The following is a 14,910-nucleotide window of genomic DNA, read 5'->3' as shown; positions in this document are numbered from 1 at the left end:
GCTCCCTCCATGCCCCTCAGCTCTTTAATCCTCACTCCATCTCTGTGAGGGGATCCTCGTGTGAGCCCCTTTTAGGACAAAGCTCAGAGAGGCCCAGGGCCAAAAGTGGATACAAACCCCACCCTGTTAAGAAGAGGGAGGATGAATGCAAGCACAGAGCCTGGTATGCAGCAGGTGCTTAATAAATGACCCCTGTGACTGTTATCAGGAGGTCTGGTCATTACTGCTTCCGAATCTACACATTTATCCTTCAGGCAGCAGAACAAAGCAGAGCAGAAACACCAAGAAAAGGCTCAAACCCTGCTCCCTGCGGCTCATGACAAACCCAAATGATAAAAGGAGCAGAAACCACCAAGTGAGGATTCTCTCCCCTTTTCTAAACAATCCCCTCAGGAAACAAGTTTGGCGAATTGGCTTTCAAAACACAAACAAGATCACAGGCGCCTCCCTCCAGAAGAGCCATTTACAGAAGCTGGAAGCATTTTAAAGGAGGAGGGAACAGACTCCTCCGTGACATCTTGGTGTGTTGAGGCAGGGAGGGTTCTGGGGCCGAATTGGAAGGATTTGCTGGGATTCCGGCGGTCATTTAGACAAAAACATTTTCAGGATGGAAGGTTTCCCCACACTGAGGCTGGATCTGAGCAGGGCTTTGTCTGGGGCCCCTACCTTGGCCCCCGAGGCCTGTATCATAAGAGGGGGTCTGGCCAGGCCACTGGGGCCTCCAAAGAGCTGTCCCGGGTGCACGTTGTTCAGAAGCATCCACACCCTGAAAAGCTGTTCTCGCATCTGGCACCGCAAGAGGACCATCTTTTCCAACTTGTCCTCTGTGACCTCTGGGTGTCTACCCCAGGGGTTTTCAGTCCTGACTCTGTATTAGAATCTTCTGGATTAATTAAAAACTTTAGATGCCTAGGCCCATGCCAGGCCAATTGAAGAGGCATTTCTGTAGTGGAGCCTGGGATTTATTTCAAAGTTTCCCAGATGATCCTAAAGAGCAGCCAAGATTGAAAACTACCTGAGTACATCCTAAGGACCATTTATCCTTGAGGCCTGGAGGAGCACTAACCCATCTGAGGTTGCATGGCTTCAGCATCACACAGCTCACATCTGTTGAACATTGACTGCAGGCCAGGCGCCTGCTGCCCTAAGCACTCTACAGGATTTAACTCATTCGGTCCCAACTCCTGGTCTGTGAGGTTGGTGTTATCACTGACAAGTGAGGACACTGAGGCCCATGGTGGTGGAGTGCCTTGTCCCAGGTCACAGAGCCAGGAGGTGGCAGAGCTGGGATGTGGCCCAGGCAGTTGGACTCTGGCCACACTCTCCTAACCACACTTCTGCAGGAGCTCAGTGATAACCCAAACACCGCCACCATTCCGAGGCTCTGTACATCCTCTCCAATCCTCACAGAACCTGTGAGGGTTGGCAATCATCATCATCATTTCATAGACAAGGAAGCTGAGGACTCAAGGGAAGCCAGGATTTGCCCAAGATCACATGATCTTGGGAAAACCCCATTGCTTACTAAGGTCTATCGTCTCCCCAGGCTCATTGCATCCTCATAACATCCTGGAAAGGTTGGTACAATTATCGACGTTCTATGCATGGGGAAACTGAGGCTCAGCAAGGGGAACTGGGTTGCCCAAGGTAACACATCTTAAAATAACACCTTGATGGCAGGGTGCAGTGGCTCACACCTGTAATCCCAGCACTTTGGGAGGCCGAGGTGGGGGGATCACCTGAGGTCAGGAGTTTGGGACCAGCCGGGCCAACATGATGAAACCATGTCTCTACTAAAAATACAAAAAAAAAAAAAAAAAAAAAAAAGCTGGGTGTGGGGGTGGGTGCCTGTAATCCCAGCTACTTGGGAGGCTGAAGCAGAATCGCTTGAACCCAGGAGGTGGAGGTTGCAGTGAGCCGAGATGGCGCCACTGCACTCCAGCCTGGGCAACAAGAGTGAAACTCCATCTCAAAAAAAAAAAGAAAAAACAAACAAAAAAAACCTTGATTTGGGGGTGTCTACTCTGCATTGGGTGTTTTATACACAAGAACTCAAATCCTTTCCACTCTGCCAAAGGAGTCCCTGATTATCACCATTCTACAGATGAGGAAACTGAGGCTGAGAAAAGTGAAGGCACTGTCTCCTCATCCCTCATGTACCCAATGGGCATTTCCAGTGTTCCCCAAGCTCTCGTGCCAATCAATTGAGCAAGTGCCTGAACTTCATGAACCCTGACACTGACCACCACCTTCCCCTTTTCCCTTTGAGATCCCTGACTTCATGCAGTTCTAGGGAGAAGCCTCCCTTCAGGGTACCCAGATCTGGTTACCCTATAGCCATAAACTGAAGTCAGTGGGCTCCTGACAGCCTGAGGGGATAATATAAACTCTTGCTCCAATGAGCCCCAAGCACCCACCAGGAAATGCCTCATCTCCTCATCCTTAGTCCTCAGCACCGTGAGTAGGTGGGCACGTGGTCTGCTGGGCTGTAGGATGCCCAACTCTGCTCCATGGATGCTACTCAGTGATGTGCTAAGACCTGTCCTTTAGGAACAAGTTCCCATATCATGAGACATCTGCAGGACCTTTCTGATGGGGGCCAGTCCCTCCTACTCCCATAGGACTTGTTTTGTTTTTTTCTTTCTTTTCAGACAGTCTTGCTCTGTCACCGAGGCTGGAGTGCAGTGACGCGATCTTGGCTCACTGTAATCTCCGTCTCCTGGGTTCAGGCAATTCTCCTGCCTCAGCCTATGCTTATTGCTATAGAACTGCAAGAGTTTGCAATGAGAAGGCTGGAGCATTTCTCCACACTTTGACAAGCATAGCTGAGTGTTACAGAGACAGGGGCTGTGAGTCAGGCTGGTGGGGATCAAACCTTGGCTCCCCCACTGGCTCACCACACAGGTCTCCTCTCTAAGCCTCAGAGTCCTTATCTGTAAAGGGGGCAAGAAATGGCTCTTCCTTCATAGTACTTGTTATAAAAGGAGAAAGTGCCAGGATGAGGATCCAACCCAGCTGCTGCTCCCTGGCCCCCTCCCACCTCCCTCCTTTCTCATCCAGGGCATCATTTAGGCTGACAGCATGGCAAAGAGGAGTGAGCACTCTGCTAGGAGTCAGCAGATCTGGGTCACACCTGAGCCACGTACTTGCTGTGATTGTCTAGGCACGAGATGCATCATCTGGGAACTTCAATGTCTTTTCCTGTAATATCTGCACAATCAGGATAAAGCCACCCTCCCTGCCTATGTCCAGCGGTTGTGGGGAGACTTGATTGTTATAATGTCTAGGAGGGAAATTAGGCCATATCCACACACATTAAAACACACACCCCCTCTGATCTAGCAATGGCACTTCCAGTGGGCGTCTCCCACCTGAGTAAGGTCACACATGTATAAGGTCATCCACTGCAAGACTGTTTTAATAACTCAAGGTTGGGGACAACTTACGTATCCATCAGTGGAAGATGGTAAAATAAATCTGGTATTTCCATAAGCTGGAGTATTCTGTAGCTATTACACAATGGAGCAGGTCTCTATCCTGATATGAAATCTCAGTATCAAATGATATGGCTTACATTTGGGAGCGGTTTTCCAATCACCAGTGGGCCTAAGGGTCTGAATGTGAATATTCTGAACCTTTAGGAAACTGATGAAAAGGAGAAGTGCTGGCTTCCTGCTTAGCGGTTCTGTTCAAGGAGCTTTCAGTCGGCACCTGTGATGCACCAGGCTCTTCTGTGGAAACCATGTCTAATGAAGGAGCCTCCCTGGAATCAGATGTGGGCTCTGGTCCAGATCCTGTCACTAACTGGGCCTATGACTGTGGACAAGGCCCCTGTCATCTCCTGACTTCAAGTTTCCACCTGTAACTAGGGGTTGGGCTGGATGGTCTGAGGGTCCTTCCTGCACTAATGTCCCAGGATCTGGAGTTAGAACAAGGATCCTGGGGCTCTGGCAGTAAATACAAAATGAGCATCTTTGCTGCCTTAACGGAGGAACCCAAAGTCACCTAGAAGGGAGACCTCCTCCCTGGGGTGAGGGACATTCTATGAGGACCCAGCTTTGTTCAGAGCCTTTAGTGACGCATGAATCAGTCCCTAAATCACACAAGGGTTTTTCTAAAAGACCCACAGAAAATGCCCAACCCTCTGGCTTCTCCTCTCACCAGGGCCATCAGATTAAACAGTAAATCTGTGCCTTTTAGGAATCTTCTCAGTTGGTGTTTGGTGATGAAATAAAGGAAACACACCCTCTCTGCTCCCTGGCCTGGGTGGATTTCTTATTGGAAGGGATGAGAACACAAGCTTGGCGGAGCCTGGCACACTGTAGGTTCTCAGTGAGTGCCTGTCGCATAGAGGAGACTCGGCTGCCCTGAGAGGGAAGTGCTCTCTGGAGGCAGCAGGTGAGGTCTGGCCCTGTGCCTGGGCAAGTCACTCTATCTGTCAGTTTCCTCATCTGTGGAACCAAAGGGCTGGGTCAGCTTTGAAGAGGCCAGGGCTACACAGCCAGGCAGATGAAGGATGCAGATGTTCCCACCCTTTACCAGCCGTGGAGCCTTCAGCAAATAGCATGACGTCTCCAGGCCTCAACTTCCCTTATTTGTAAAAGGGGGAGACATCAATTCATGAAAAGGAGCACCCACCACCACACCTGATCATTGCTCAAAGAATGGAGGGTGTTATTATTGAGTTACTGTCACAAACCAGAGGCGAAGGAGGCCCACGCTGTACTCACCACGCACAGACAGCTCAGTGCCTGCTCCAGACTTAAACTCCACGTCGTCGGGGCTCCCTTTCCGGAACTTCACACAGTAGTAGGTGCCGGCATCTGCTGGGGTGATGTTACTGATGCGGATGGAAAAGTCCATGTTGTTTCTCTTTGTGAGGTCTGAAACTGTTGTTACCCGGGGGAAGTGGCCTTCTTTTTGATTGTAGATTAATTCGCGGCTTGGTCCAGCTCCTCTGAACCACTGGATGGGCCCCACAGGGATCAGAGAGGTCGCAGTGCAGTGCAGAGTGGCCGTCTCTCCAGCTGCAACCAACACGGACTTGTCAGGCTGAATCACCTGCAGCTCCTCCTCACCCGCCACTCCTGGAAAGGAGCACAAAGCAGTCATTTTTTCTTATCCTTATGTGATCCTCTGTGTTTCCTCAAGTGTTTATCAGTGACTGTCATTGACAGGGTGCACACCAGGAGCAGGCTGTGAGGTCAGTATATTGCATGTATTATCTCACTTAACCCTCACAACAAACCTGCAACATGAGCCTATATTCTAAGTGGGGACACTGAGGCACAGAACGCTAAGTGACATGGCAGAGAGTGGGTTTGAATGCCTGGACCCTCTCTGGAAGAGTCACATCTGAGCTGGGCTAATTCTAATCTGAATGAGCCAGAAGGGAGCCTGGTGTTCCAGACAGAGGGAACAGCCTGGGCAAAGACTCAGAGGTAGGGGCCTGGCATATCTGGGGCTGTACAAGGTGTTAAGATTCTGTTTCTGGCCTGGCCCAGGATGCAGGCCCCGAGAAGGGAGGCTGTACTCAGCGGTTTGGGCAGTAGGAGAATGTAGTTTGAGATCTGGATCAGTGGCCTATAGCTGTGTCCTTGGGCCACCACTCAGGTAACCAAGAATATCCAATGTAGACTCGTGCCAGTGTGTTTGAGTCCCCACCTGGAGCCCAGGACTGAGCCTGGCTAGCAAAGTGTCACACAAATGCAAGAGCTGCCCTTAGTTTGCCTTTACTGCTCTCAGCCTTGGTTTCTTCACCTATAAAATAGTTACTATGACCCCACCTCGATGGATCTCTGGGAGGACCAAACAAGCCAAGGCTGGGGACAGCGTCCAAATGCAGCATCTGGTCTTTAGCATCATCGGACCTGGTTTGAAACCTGGCTCGCCCCTTGTTCTTGTGGGACCTTAATTTATCCATCAGTTTTGAGTCTCAGTTTTCTTATCTACAGGATGGGTGGAACAGCCCCCAGGCCTCTGCCTTGTTCTGAAAAGAAAATGAGATCACACATAGAAGTCACTTAGCCCTGAGATGGGCCCTGGGGAAGTTGTTGTTACTATACATTGAATAAACAAGGAGGTGGCTGTGGCTCAAACTTCACTCTCACCAACACCTGCTGATGCCCTGTGATCCAGGCCTCAATGTGATGGGGACACACTGGAGCTGGACCCAGTCCAGGCCTCAAGGGCTCCCAAATGGGCAGCTGGAAGGAGTTGTAAAGGTCGGCTGCAGGAGCCTGAGCCCCAATCAGAGACACTGGGGCACACAAGACAGGGACCCTGGGTGGAGAGATTGGGGTGCACGGGTGGAGCCCAGACAGGAAGAGGGCAGGACGAGCTTGTCATGAGATGCATTGAAGCTGCTTAGGGACCAAGTGAGAACAGTTCAGAGCAAGGCAGAGCCAGGGCCTCGATTCTGAACAAGGTGAGGTACAAGAAACAAAAAAAAGAAAGATCATGATCATAAAGACCTCAGAGAAACACATGCCTGAGAGATAGACGCAGAGTGAGAGAGCGAGCTAAAATGGGGGAGAAGGAGAGAACCAGGTAGACAGAGGAGTGGCAGCTACCTGGTATGCAGGTGACAGGTGACCTGGGGCCCCAGTTGGGCTCTCCACTGACCCTTCATGTGACCTTGTCCTGCCCTGCCCTGGGCCACCTTTGCCTTGTACATCAGACAAGGCTGCGGCAGATGTGCAGAGCTGCTGTGCCCCTCTGGCTCTGGCTGGGGAGGAGAGAGACCCTGTGAATTTGCCCACCAACCCGTGGCCTGGCACCACCCCACTGGCAGGGGCAGGGCAGCCAGGGAAAGAGGCTCACAGACCCCTATCTGCCCTCACTGCAGCAAGCCCAGGGCTATCTGCCCATTGTCCTGCCTCTTTCTCCCATTCCCAGCCTCACCCAGTCTTGACTCTGGCAAGGGATCACCCTTGGGGCCCGGTTCTCATGGCAGGTGAGTGGAGTCTCTGAGTGCCTAAGACCACTCCACCTGCTTTGGGTGTAAATATGACCATTTCGACTTTCTTTTCCTGATCAACCACTTAAGACCTCAACTGCTTTTATTATCAGGAAGTCCAGCTTCTCATTTCATTTCCATTTGAAGTTGAACATGGCAAGATCTTCATGGCACAGGAGAAAAAAACAGAACCCACAGTGGACAGACAGAACCCACAGTGGACAGAGGCCCAGCCAGCATCAGACGGCCTGAGAGGGGTGAGGCTGGTGGCCAAATGTGTGGGAGGCCCGGGAGGCCCATCCAGGCGGGGACATCAGAGGCAGCACCAGCAGCACTGAGCTGGGAACTTTCCCGATAGGTCTGTATTTCAGCCTCGAGACTGGACCAACTGGGAAGGCTGCCTCAAGGAAGCACAGTTGCTAGGGCCAGCAGGCCTGGGTGACAGCATGGCTCCCCTCTTAGCCACCTCTGTACCCCCCTTCCCTGGACCCCCATTCCATCATCCATAAAGTGGGGTGTCAGCATCCACCCCAGCACAGTCATGAGGACCCTGACATGGTGGTATGCCTGCTGCATAGGTGCTGGGTAAGCTTTAATTCTTATTCCCATTATTATCAGATAGCTGTATTATTCACATATTTGATTTTCTCTGGATTGTCACATTCCCAATAGTAGGACGTAGGATCCACAAGGGACTGTTTCCAACCTCCTGCCTAAAACACAGTGTCATCGATAAAAATATGCAGAATGAATGCGGTAATGAATGAAGGAAGGAAGGATGTCGTTGGCTCCATGACCCTGGGCAAATCTCCTCTCTCTTCATGTGTTAGGTGGAGTTGATACTGGCATATCCAGGAGAGGGTGCAGGCCCGGAGCCCGGGACTCAGCCTGGCTTGCAGTTATTATTATCCTTATCAATAACACCACACGGGGCTGTGAGTCAGCAGTTGGTGAGGGAGCAGGAGGCGCAGGAGAGGCTGCGGAGTCAGGCGTGCAGCATGTTGGAGCAGGGCTATTCTTGTGGTGCAGCCGGAGGCCTGTAATCACACCCCAGGCAGGCGACAATAAAATCTGGAGTTGTGTAGCGCTGGCTCCCCCATTTTTTTTTTAGCTCCTCTCGAGCTCTCTCCACCAACTGCAGCCAGATTTAGGCGGCTTAATTAATTAGCTAGTGTTTATAAAGCGTTTGAAGAATTTTAAAAGTGCGACGTAAGTGCCAAATATTATTTTAATCTGTGTATGTGTATGTTTTTTCCAGTAGAGAGGTTTTTTTTTTTTTTTTCCTTGCTTGCTTTCTTTTTCTCTGCAGGTTCTGTTCTGAGAATCAGGCTTGTTAAAAATCACTCCTGGCTCTGGGTCTGGGGTCACTTGCTGGCCAAATTATTTCCTGCTTTCTCTTGCCCTCCTGGCAGAGGATGCAACTGTCCAGGGGCCTGAACGGTCTCAGGGAGAGGAGGGCGGCTGGGCAGGCATTCCCACGCACTGCCGGTGGGAGGGGAAATTGGAACATCCTTTCGGGAAAGCAGCTTGGCAGGATGAACCAAAGGTGTGAAATCTGTTCACCAGCCTTTGCTGGGCTGCTCCCTGAGGACGTAACCCCAGATATGGAGTAGGTTTCCTGTATAACGATCTTAAAGATGTTAGAAAAAGCCCAGCCGGTCAATGATAGGGGATGGTTAAGTGAATTACGGCCTATCCCCTATGTGGAATTACAGGCAGCCGTAACAAGCCATTACCATGAAAACGGCGGTCATATAGAAATTTTCATGGCATCATTTTAAATAATATTGTGTTTATGCAAATAAAACCTGTTCATTGCAAGACATTTAGAGAAAATAAAGAAGTATGAAAACAAAGTAATAATCTCACATCATACCATCAAAGATAACTGTAATCAACATTCTGATGTAGTAAAAATATGAGTGAAGCAAAACAATCTAACGTCATACCTTTAGGTAACTAAGAATATGTGTAGACATTTTGCTTCATTCACTTAAGTGTTTGTATGAAAATAAAAAATTGAAAATATCCTAATATCCAAGGAAAGGAGATTGGCTGATCCCATTATGGTGAATCTACTTTCACAGCTATAGGCCAAGTCTATAGCCATGAAAATGATGGTATAGAATTACAATGGAAATGTGTTACAAGATCAGAGTCTGTTACCAAGTGGTAGATGCAGTGTGATCCCAAACTCCCAATTTTAGAAAAAAAAAAAAGATATTAAAGATTAGCCATGATTATTTTGAGTGGTAGATTTACATGGGATTTTGCTCTTGTTTATGTTTTCTGTTTGCATTTCTTTTGTAAGAAAAAAAAAGATGGAGAAAAATCTATACTCTCTGTATGATCATGACTTTGTAAAATAAAACTATATATAAACAACTGGAGGGTATTAAACAAAGCTATAAAATGTAACTCTCTTTGGATCATGAATCTAAACCTCATGAGGTTTTTCTCTTTTTTTTCCCCTCCTACTTTGGGCATTGTTTCAGCTTCTCTAAATTGGATGAACACAAAAGAATATTTATAGTATCTCATTTTGTTTTTTAAAAAACCTGTACATGTAATGATGTGTGTTACCGTATGTGTACTGTTTAAATGAACCTCTTCTCCAGGGATTTAGTCTGTTTTGTTCACTGTTTCCCCAGCTTCTGCTACTGTGGTTGGCACAGTGTAGACGCTTGATAAATATTTGTTGATTGGTCAATCGCATGTCTAGAGAAAAAGGTTTGCAAGGATGATAAGTTAAACATGGCACTGCTGTGGTGTGTTGCATCTGGGAAATGGGACTGAGGTAGGACGGGGTCGGCATGTTTTCTTATTACTTTATAATACATCATATATGGTATTTTTTTGCAGTGAACATTTATTGGTTTTGGAAAAAAGTTAAAGTAATGAAACAAAACACACGAACACGTTTCCTAAGGGGAGCAGTCAGCACAGTGGGTGGTCACCATATGTTTGCTGTAAGAGGAACTCAGTCTCCACAGCAAGGGCGGTCAGTGCTGCATTCTCGATCCTTCCCTGTGCCAGGCCCTGAGCTAAGGGCTGTGAAATGGCTGTGTCCCTGGCCTCATGGAGCTTCCACCCTCGAGGCAAAGATGGATTTCAAAGAAATCACTCAAATGATTACATCTGGAATGTACCTAACCCCCCTGGGCAAGAGGCTCCTGCTGGCATCTTAGATCCCATCTCCCGGCCCCTTCCTGTGACCTGCTTCTCCCGCCACATCTCCTTTCTCTTCTTTGAATTGGCCAAGGAGGGTGTGACCACCTGCATTGAATGCCACTGAGAGATGCAATAAGATGGGGGCTGAGAACTGACCACTGGGATTTAGAAAATATATTTGATTTCTTAAAAAACAATGTTCATGTGTGTGGCTTTTGAGATTAAAAGATGAAAATAATTTCATAAAGGGTGAAAAAAATTAGCATGGATACTTTTTTTTTTCTTTTGAGACGAAGTCTCACTCTCATCACCCAGGCTGGAGTGCAATGGCACAATCTCGGCTCACTGCAACCTCCACCTCCCGGGTTCAAGCAATTCTCCTGCCTCAGCCTCCCAAGTAGCTGGGGTTGCAGGCGCCTGCCACCACACCTGGCTAATTTTTGTATTTTTAGTAGAGATGGAGTTTCACCATGTTGGCCAGGCTGGTCTCAAACTCCTGACCTCAGGCGATCTGCCCGCCTCAGCTTCCCAAAGTGCTGGGATTACAGGCATGAGCCACTGCGCCCTGCCCACATGGATGTTTTTTCTAATAGAAAAAAAATCAACTTAGAACCAAAGCTTGAGGCGGGGATGGGGAGGGCTGCCTTACCCTGGGGTGTGAGTCTTCCGGAAGCCTGTCTCAAGGGGTGGGGAGAAGGAAGCTAACAAGCACATTTCCCAAGAGCCAGCCTTGCCCAGGCGGGTGCTCACTGCCACTGCATGGGAGCTTGCCCATCCCCCGGAAGCAGTGGGTCACCACAGCACAAGCCACAGGGACAGACTGGAGGCCACCTGTTTGGATTCTTTGTAGATTCTTTGTTTGTACTCAAGGATCCCCAGGGGCTGGGAGGCTATGGCTGGAGCTCTGGCAGTACACAGGGCTCAACATTCTAAAGTGGCTGCAGCGATACCCAGCTCCCTTCTTCCCTCATCATTATTGTTATTCACCATCCTCAGAAGGCTGCGATTTTCCACCCCGCACTTATAGCAGCTCCTCATCGGGGGCTGCCTCTACTATCTTCTGGGTGTGATTTAATGCTGTGTGCAAGAGTATGCAGTGCAAGAGTGTGCATTAAAGAGGGTGCTCACAGGATGTAGTACAGGACCTTGCAATAGCACATGTGAACATAAATGTGCATTAAGGCGGATGCAAACAGGATGTAATAAAGGGCTATGCAGAGAACATGTGAACATTAAGTGTGCATTAAAGAGGATGTACACAGGATATAGTACAGGGCTGTGCAATAGAACACGTGAACATGAGTGTACATTAAAGCGGATGCACACAGGATGTAGTACAGGGCTGTACAATAGAACATGTGAACATGAGTGTGCTGAGGGTGCATAAGAGTATGCACATGAGAACACACGTGTGTACATACATGTATGCGTGTACAGAGCATAAGCATCTACACACACGTACACATGGGTGGGCACAAGGAGAAGTGTGAAAGAGACGGTGCCTGCGTGCCGGAATATGTCAGAGTACAGCACAGGAGTGTGTCTGAATGGGGGGCTAGGGATCATGGGCGTGGGCATGTGAATTGTGTGCAGGAGAGTGTCTGAATCATGGTGGCCTGGGCATGTGTGGGAGGGTGTGAGTGTGTGGGAGAGTGATGCAGGAGCGGCACGCACGTGAGTGTGGTGTGTATGTGTGTGTAGAGGGTGTGTGTCGGGGGTGGCACGTGTGTGACAGAGCGGTGTATGCGTAAATGTGACTATGAGGGTGTGTGCATTGACAAGCAGGGAGGTATGCACATGCCACTATTTGTGTGCACCCCAGGTGTCCGTGTGCCTGTGTTTGGGAGTGTGTCCAGCTGGGCATGTGCCTGGAATAGATGAGGTTGCTGTGTAAGTTTCCACAAGCGCAAGGGTGATGGAGGATGTGAGGAGACACACTTCCCTCAAGTCTACCATGGGCTCCTGGCGGTCAACACCCTGTGTGGTATCTGTCTAGGGTCGTGCCCTTGATAGATGCTAACCTTTCCAGAGCACCTACTTACTATGTGCTGGCCACAGGGCACAGCTGTGAACAGGCTAGCCCAGAACCATCTGCTGGAGCCCATGACCCCATGCAGGAAGGCGAAAGGTAGCTGGGGCTGCATTCATGGCCAGGGCTGCACCAGTGGATGGCTGCATGGATGCCACAGTTCCCAAGAAGAGAGCTTGGGGCTCCAACAGCCACGACTACATAGTGATTTCCTCTGGAGTCAGAATGATTCATTCATGCCCTCTCAAACCTCACTCTGCTGCCAGGCCCTGTCCTAGATACCACAGAAAACAGAGCCAAGTAAGACAGGCCCTTGCCCTTGAGACTATCTTAGCATGTGGGGCCGTCCTGGACATGAGCAATGACCACACACATGGCGATCGGTGTTGCAAGAGGAGGTTTAGGGATGGGGTTCTGGAAGAGAGTGAAACCCAGGAAGACTTCCTGGAGCTGGTGGCCCCTGAGCTAGGTCTTAAAGGCTGACAGAGGCTGGGATGAAGGAAGGCATTCCAAGAGGAGGGAACCACATGAGCAAAGACGCAGAGGTGACAGGACTCAGGGTAGAGTCCTTGGAACATGCTCACTGGCTGTAAGGAAGCTGAGATGGGGAGGACCTGGGACTGGGCTAACCTAGCGCCCTGAAGGATGGTTTCGGTTGCCCATCTGAAGAGCAGGCCAGCACTGGGAACATTCTGCCGGCACCACTGGATACACCCATTGGGCAGGGACAAACCAGGTGCTGTGACAGAAACTGCTACCTGCATTGAAGCCACCAAAAATGGGGATGCGTGTGGCCTGGTAAATAAGCTGACAGCTGGCCCAGGGGCTCAGGGTCCCCACTCCTTCACCCTTGCCCTGGGTAGCTCTGAGAACTCAGTGCTGTGCCACATCCCTGCAGGGAAGGGGCAGACTCTGGTGGCCCCATCCATGCAGTAGGTAAACTTCTAAGGTGCTAAGACTGTCCAGAGCTCAGGCTCTGGGGCCGGATGACCTTTATGTCTTGTCTGTAGCACGGTGCTTGGCAAAGTTGCTTTTCTCTAAGCCTGTTTCCTCACCTGTAAACAGGAAATGCAGCCCCCTCCCTCCCCAGGTCAGATGCTCTGTGGTTAGAAGTGCTGGACTCAGAACGAGACATTTCCTTGACTCCCTTTCATCCGTGTTCCACAACCCACCTGTTAGTAGATCCTGCTGGCTCAACTTCCAACACATGGCCAGTCCCTGACCTCTTCTTACCACCCTGACTGAACCTCCACGCTGACCTCCCTGCCTCTGCCTCAGCTCTCTACCAGCCACATTCCCCCAGCAGCCAGAGAAGCCTCTAAAACCTAAGTCAGGTGACGTTCCTCCTTTGTGCAAAACCCTCCCACAGCCCCCACTGCACTCAGAGTGAAACCCAGAATTTTTACAGTGGCCCCAGGGGCCTACAGCCTTGCTTTTCCCCAATCGTGCCAGATTCTCCACTCACCACATGACCTTTGCACTCGCCATTGCCTCTGCCTGGCACTCTCATCCCTAAATATCTACATGTCTGGCTCGCTCCCCTCCTTCAGGCCTATCTGAGAGGCCTTCCTTGGCCATTCTGTCTAAAATACTACCCACCTCAAGGTCCCTGGCTCTGCTTCATTGTTCGATATATCATCCTCACTCAAAAAAACTACGCATTTCCTTGTTAATTTTTTAAAAGCGCTCATCTCCCTATCATAGACTCACTTATAAGTCCTTTGAGAGCAGGAACTGAGTTTTCTTCCCCAGGGTTGGAGCAGTGCCTGGCACTGGCTGAAAGTATGTTTTGATTTGGATTCCAACTCTGCTACCCATGAGACTCCAGGAAATGTCTCGCCCACTCTGGACCTCTGGCTCTTTATCTGTAGAATGGCTCTCATGATGATGATGATGATGATGATGATGATGATGATGATAACAACAACACCAGGGCTGTTCTGAGGATGAAACGGGCTAGCGTGCCTGGCACAGAGTAAGTACTCAATGCAGAGCAGCTGTCACCATGCAGATGGGTGTCTAAAGATGAAGGGGGTGACAGATGACCACGTCCTTAAGCCTGAGAGGCTCAGGATCCTCTCCGAGGCAGAACCAGCTCTGCCTCGATGCATGCATGAGGCCCCTCTGGCAAGGGCCTGTAAGCAGGCTGAGCACACTGCCGGCAAGGAGGCAGCGGGGACAGGCGGCGCTGGGAGCCCTATGGAGCATTTGCCGGGTTCAGATGAAACCTGGAGGTGATGAAGCGATGCTTGCAGTGTGACCCTGTTTGCAAAGTGGCAGGAAAAGAACCGAAAATCTGTGTAAATATCCTTTAGAATTAACAGGCTTTGGGGGACCGGCAAAGGCTGAGAGAGCAGGTAGAGGACATTGACATCTACTAGGCTTGGTGCCTTGACAACCTAAGGACCTTTCCTCCTCCTCATTTTGCAGAGGAAGAAACTGAGGCCTGGAGTAAGGCCTGGAGAGGCTGAGGTTGGGTGGTCCTCCCAATCTCCAGGTCCCAACCATTGCCCTGAGACAGGCCCTGGTGCTGCACAGCCACACTTTCATGGGGGAAATGCATGGGTTAGGCCAGATAACCAGAAGCCTTCATTTAGCCCTCAGGACATCCCGGCCCAGAGTGGCAGGTGCTATTGTCACTGTCCCCTCCTACAGATGAGGAAGCAGAGCCTGGAGAGGCAGGTAAGTGGCAGAGGTGGGATTCCAACACTGGAGGCTGGAGCCACCCCATGCGATCGCTTCTCCCTGTGAC

General features: G+C 50.0%; 1 protein-coding gene across 15 annotated transcripts in view; it reads right to left on the bottom strand.

The window, feature by feature from the left end:
- Positions 1 to 14,910, bottom strand: part of SIRPA (signal regulatory protein alpha) — a 45,640-nt gene that overhangs the window by 19,755 nt on the left and 10,975 nt on the right. For 6 of the 15 annotated variants that reach the window (XM_016937315.4, XM_063803308.1, XM_063803306.1 and 3 more), the window contains one exon: positions 4,731 to 5,087. In XM_016937315.4, the coding sequence (XP_016792804.1) occupies positions 4,731 to 5,087 (357 nt within the window). Of the gene's footprint in view, positions 1 to 4,730; positions 5,088 to 5,786; positions 5,990 to 13,868; positions 14,421 to 14,910 lie in introns of those variants that run through there. The other 9 variants (XM_063803315.1, XM_063803316.1, XM_063803314.1 and 6 more) reach the window with 4 other exon arrangements.

Source organism: Pan troglodytes, chromosome 21, assembly GCF_028858775.2.
Source record: "Pan troglodytes isolate AG18354 chromosome 21, NHGRI_mPanTro3-v2.0_pri, whole genome shotgun sequence".
Classification (NCBI taxonomy): domain Eukaryota; kingdom Metazoa; phylum Chordata; class Mammalia; order Primates; family Hominidae; genus Pan; species Pan troglodytes.
This window is presented reverse-complemented; position numbering and strand designations above follow the sequence as displayed.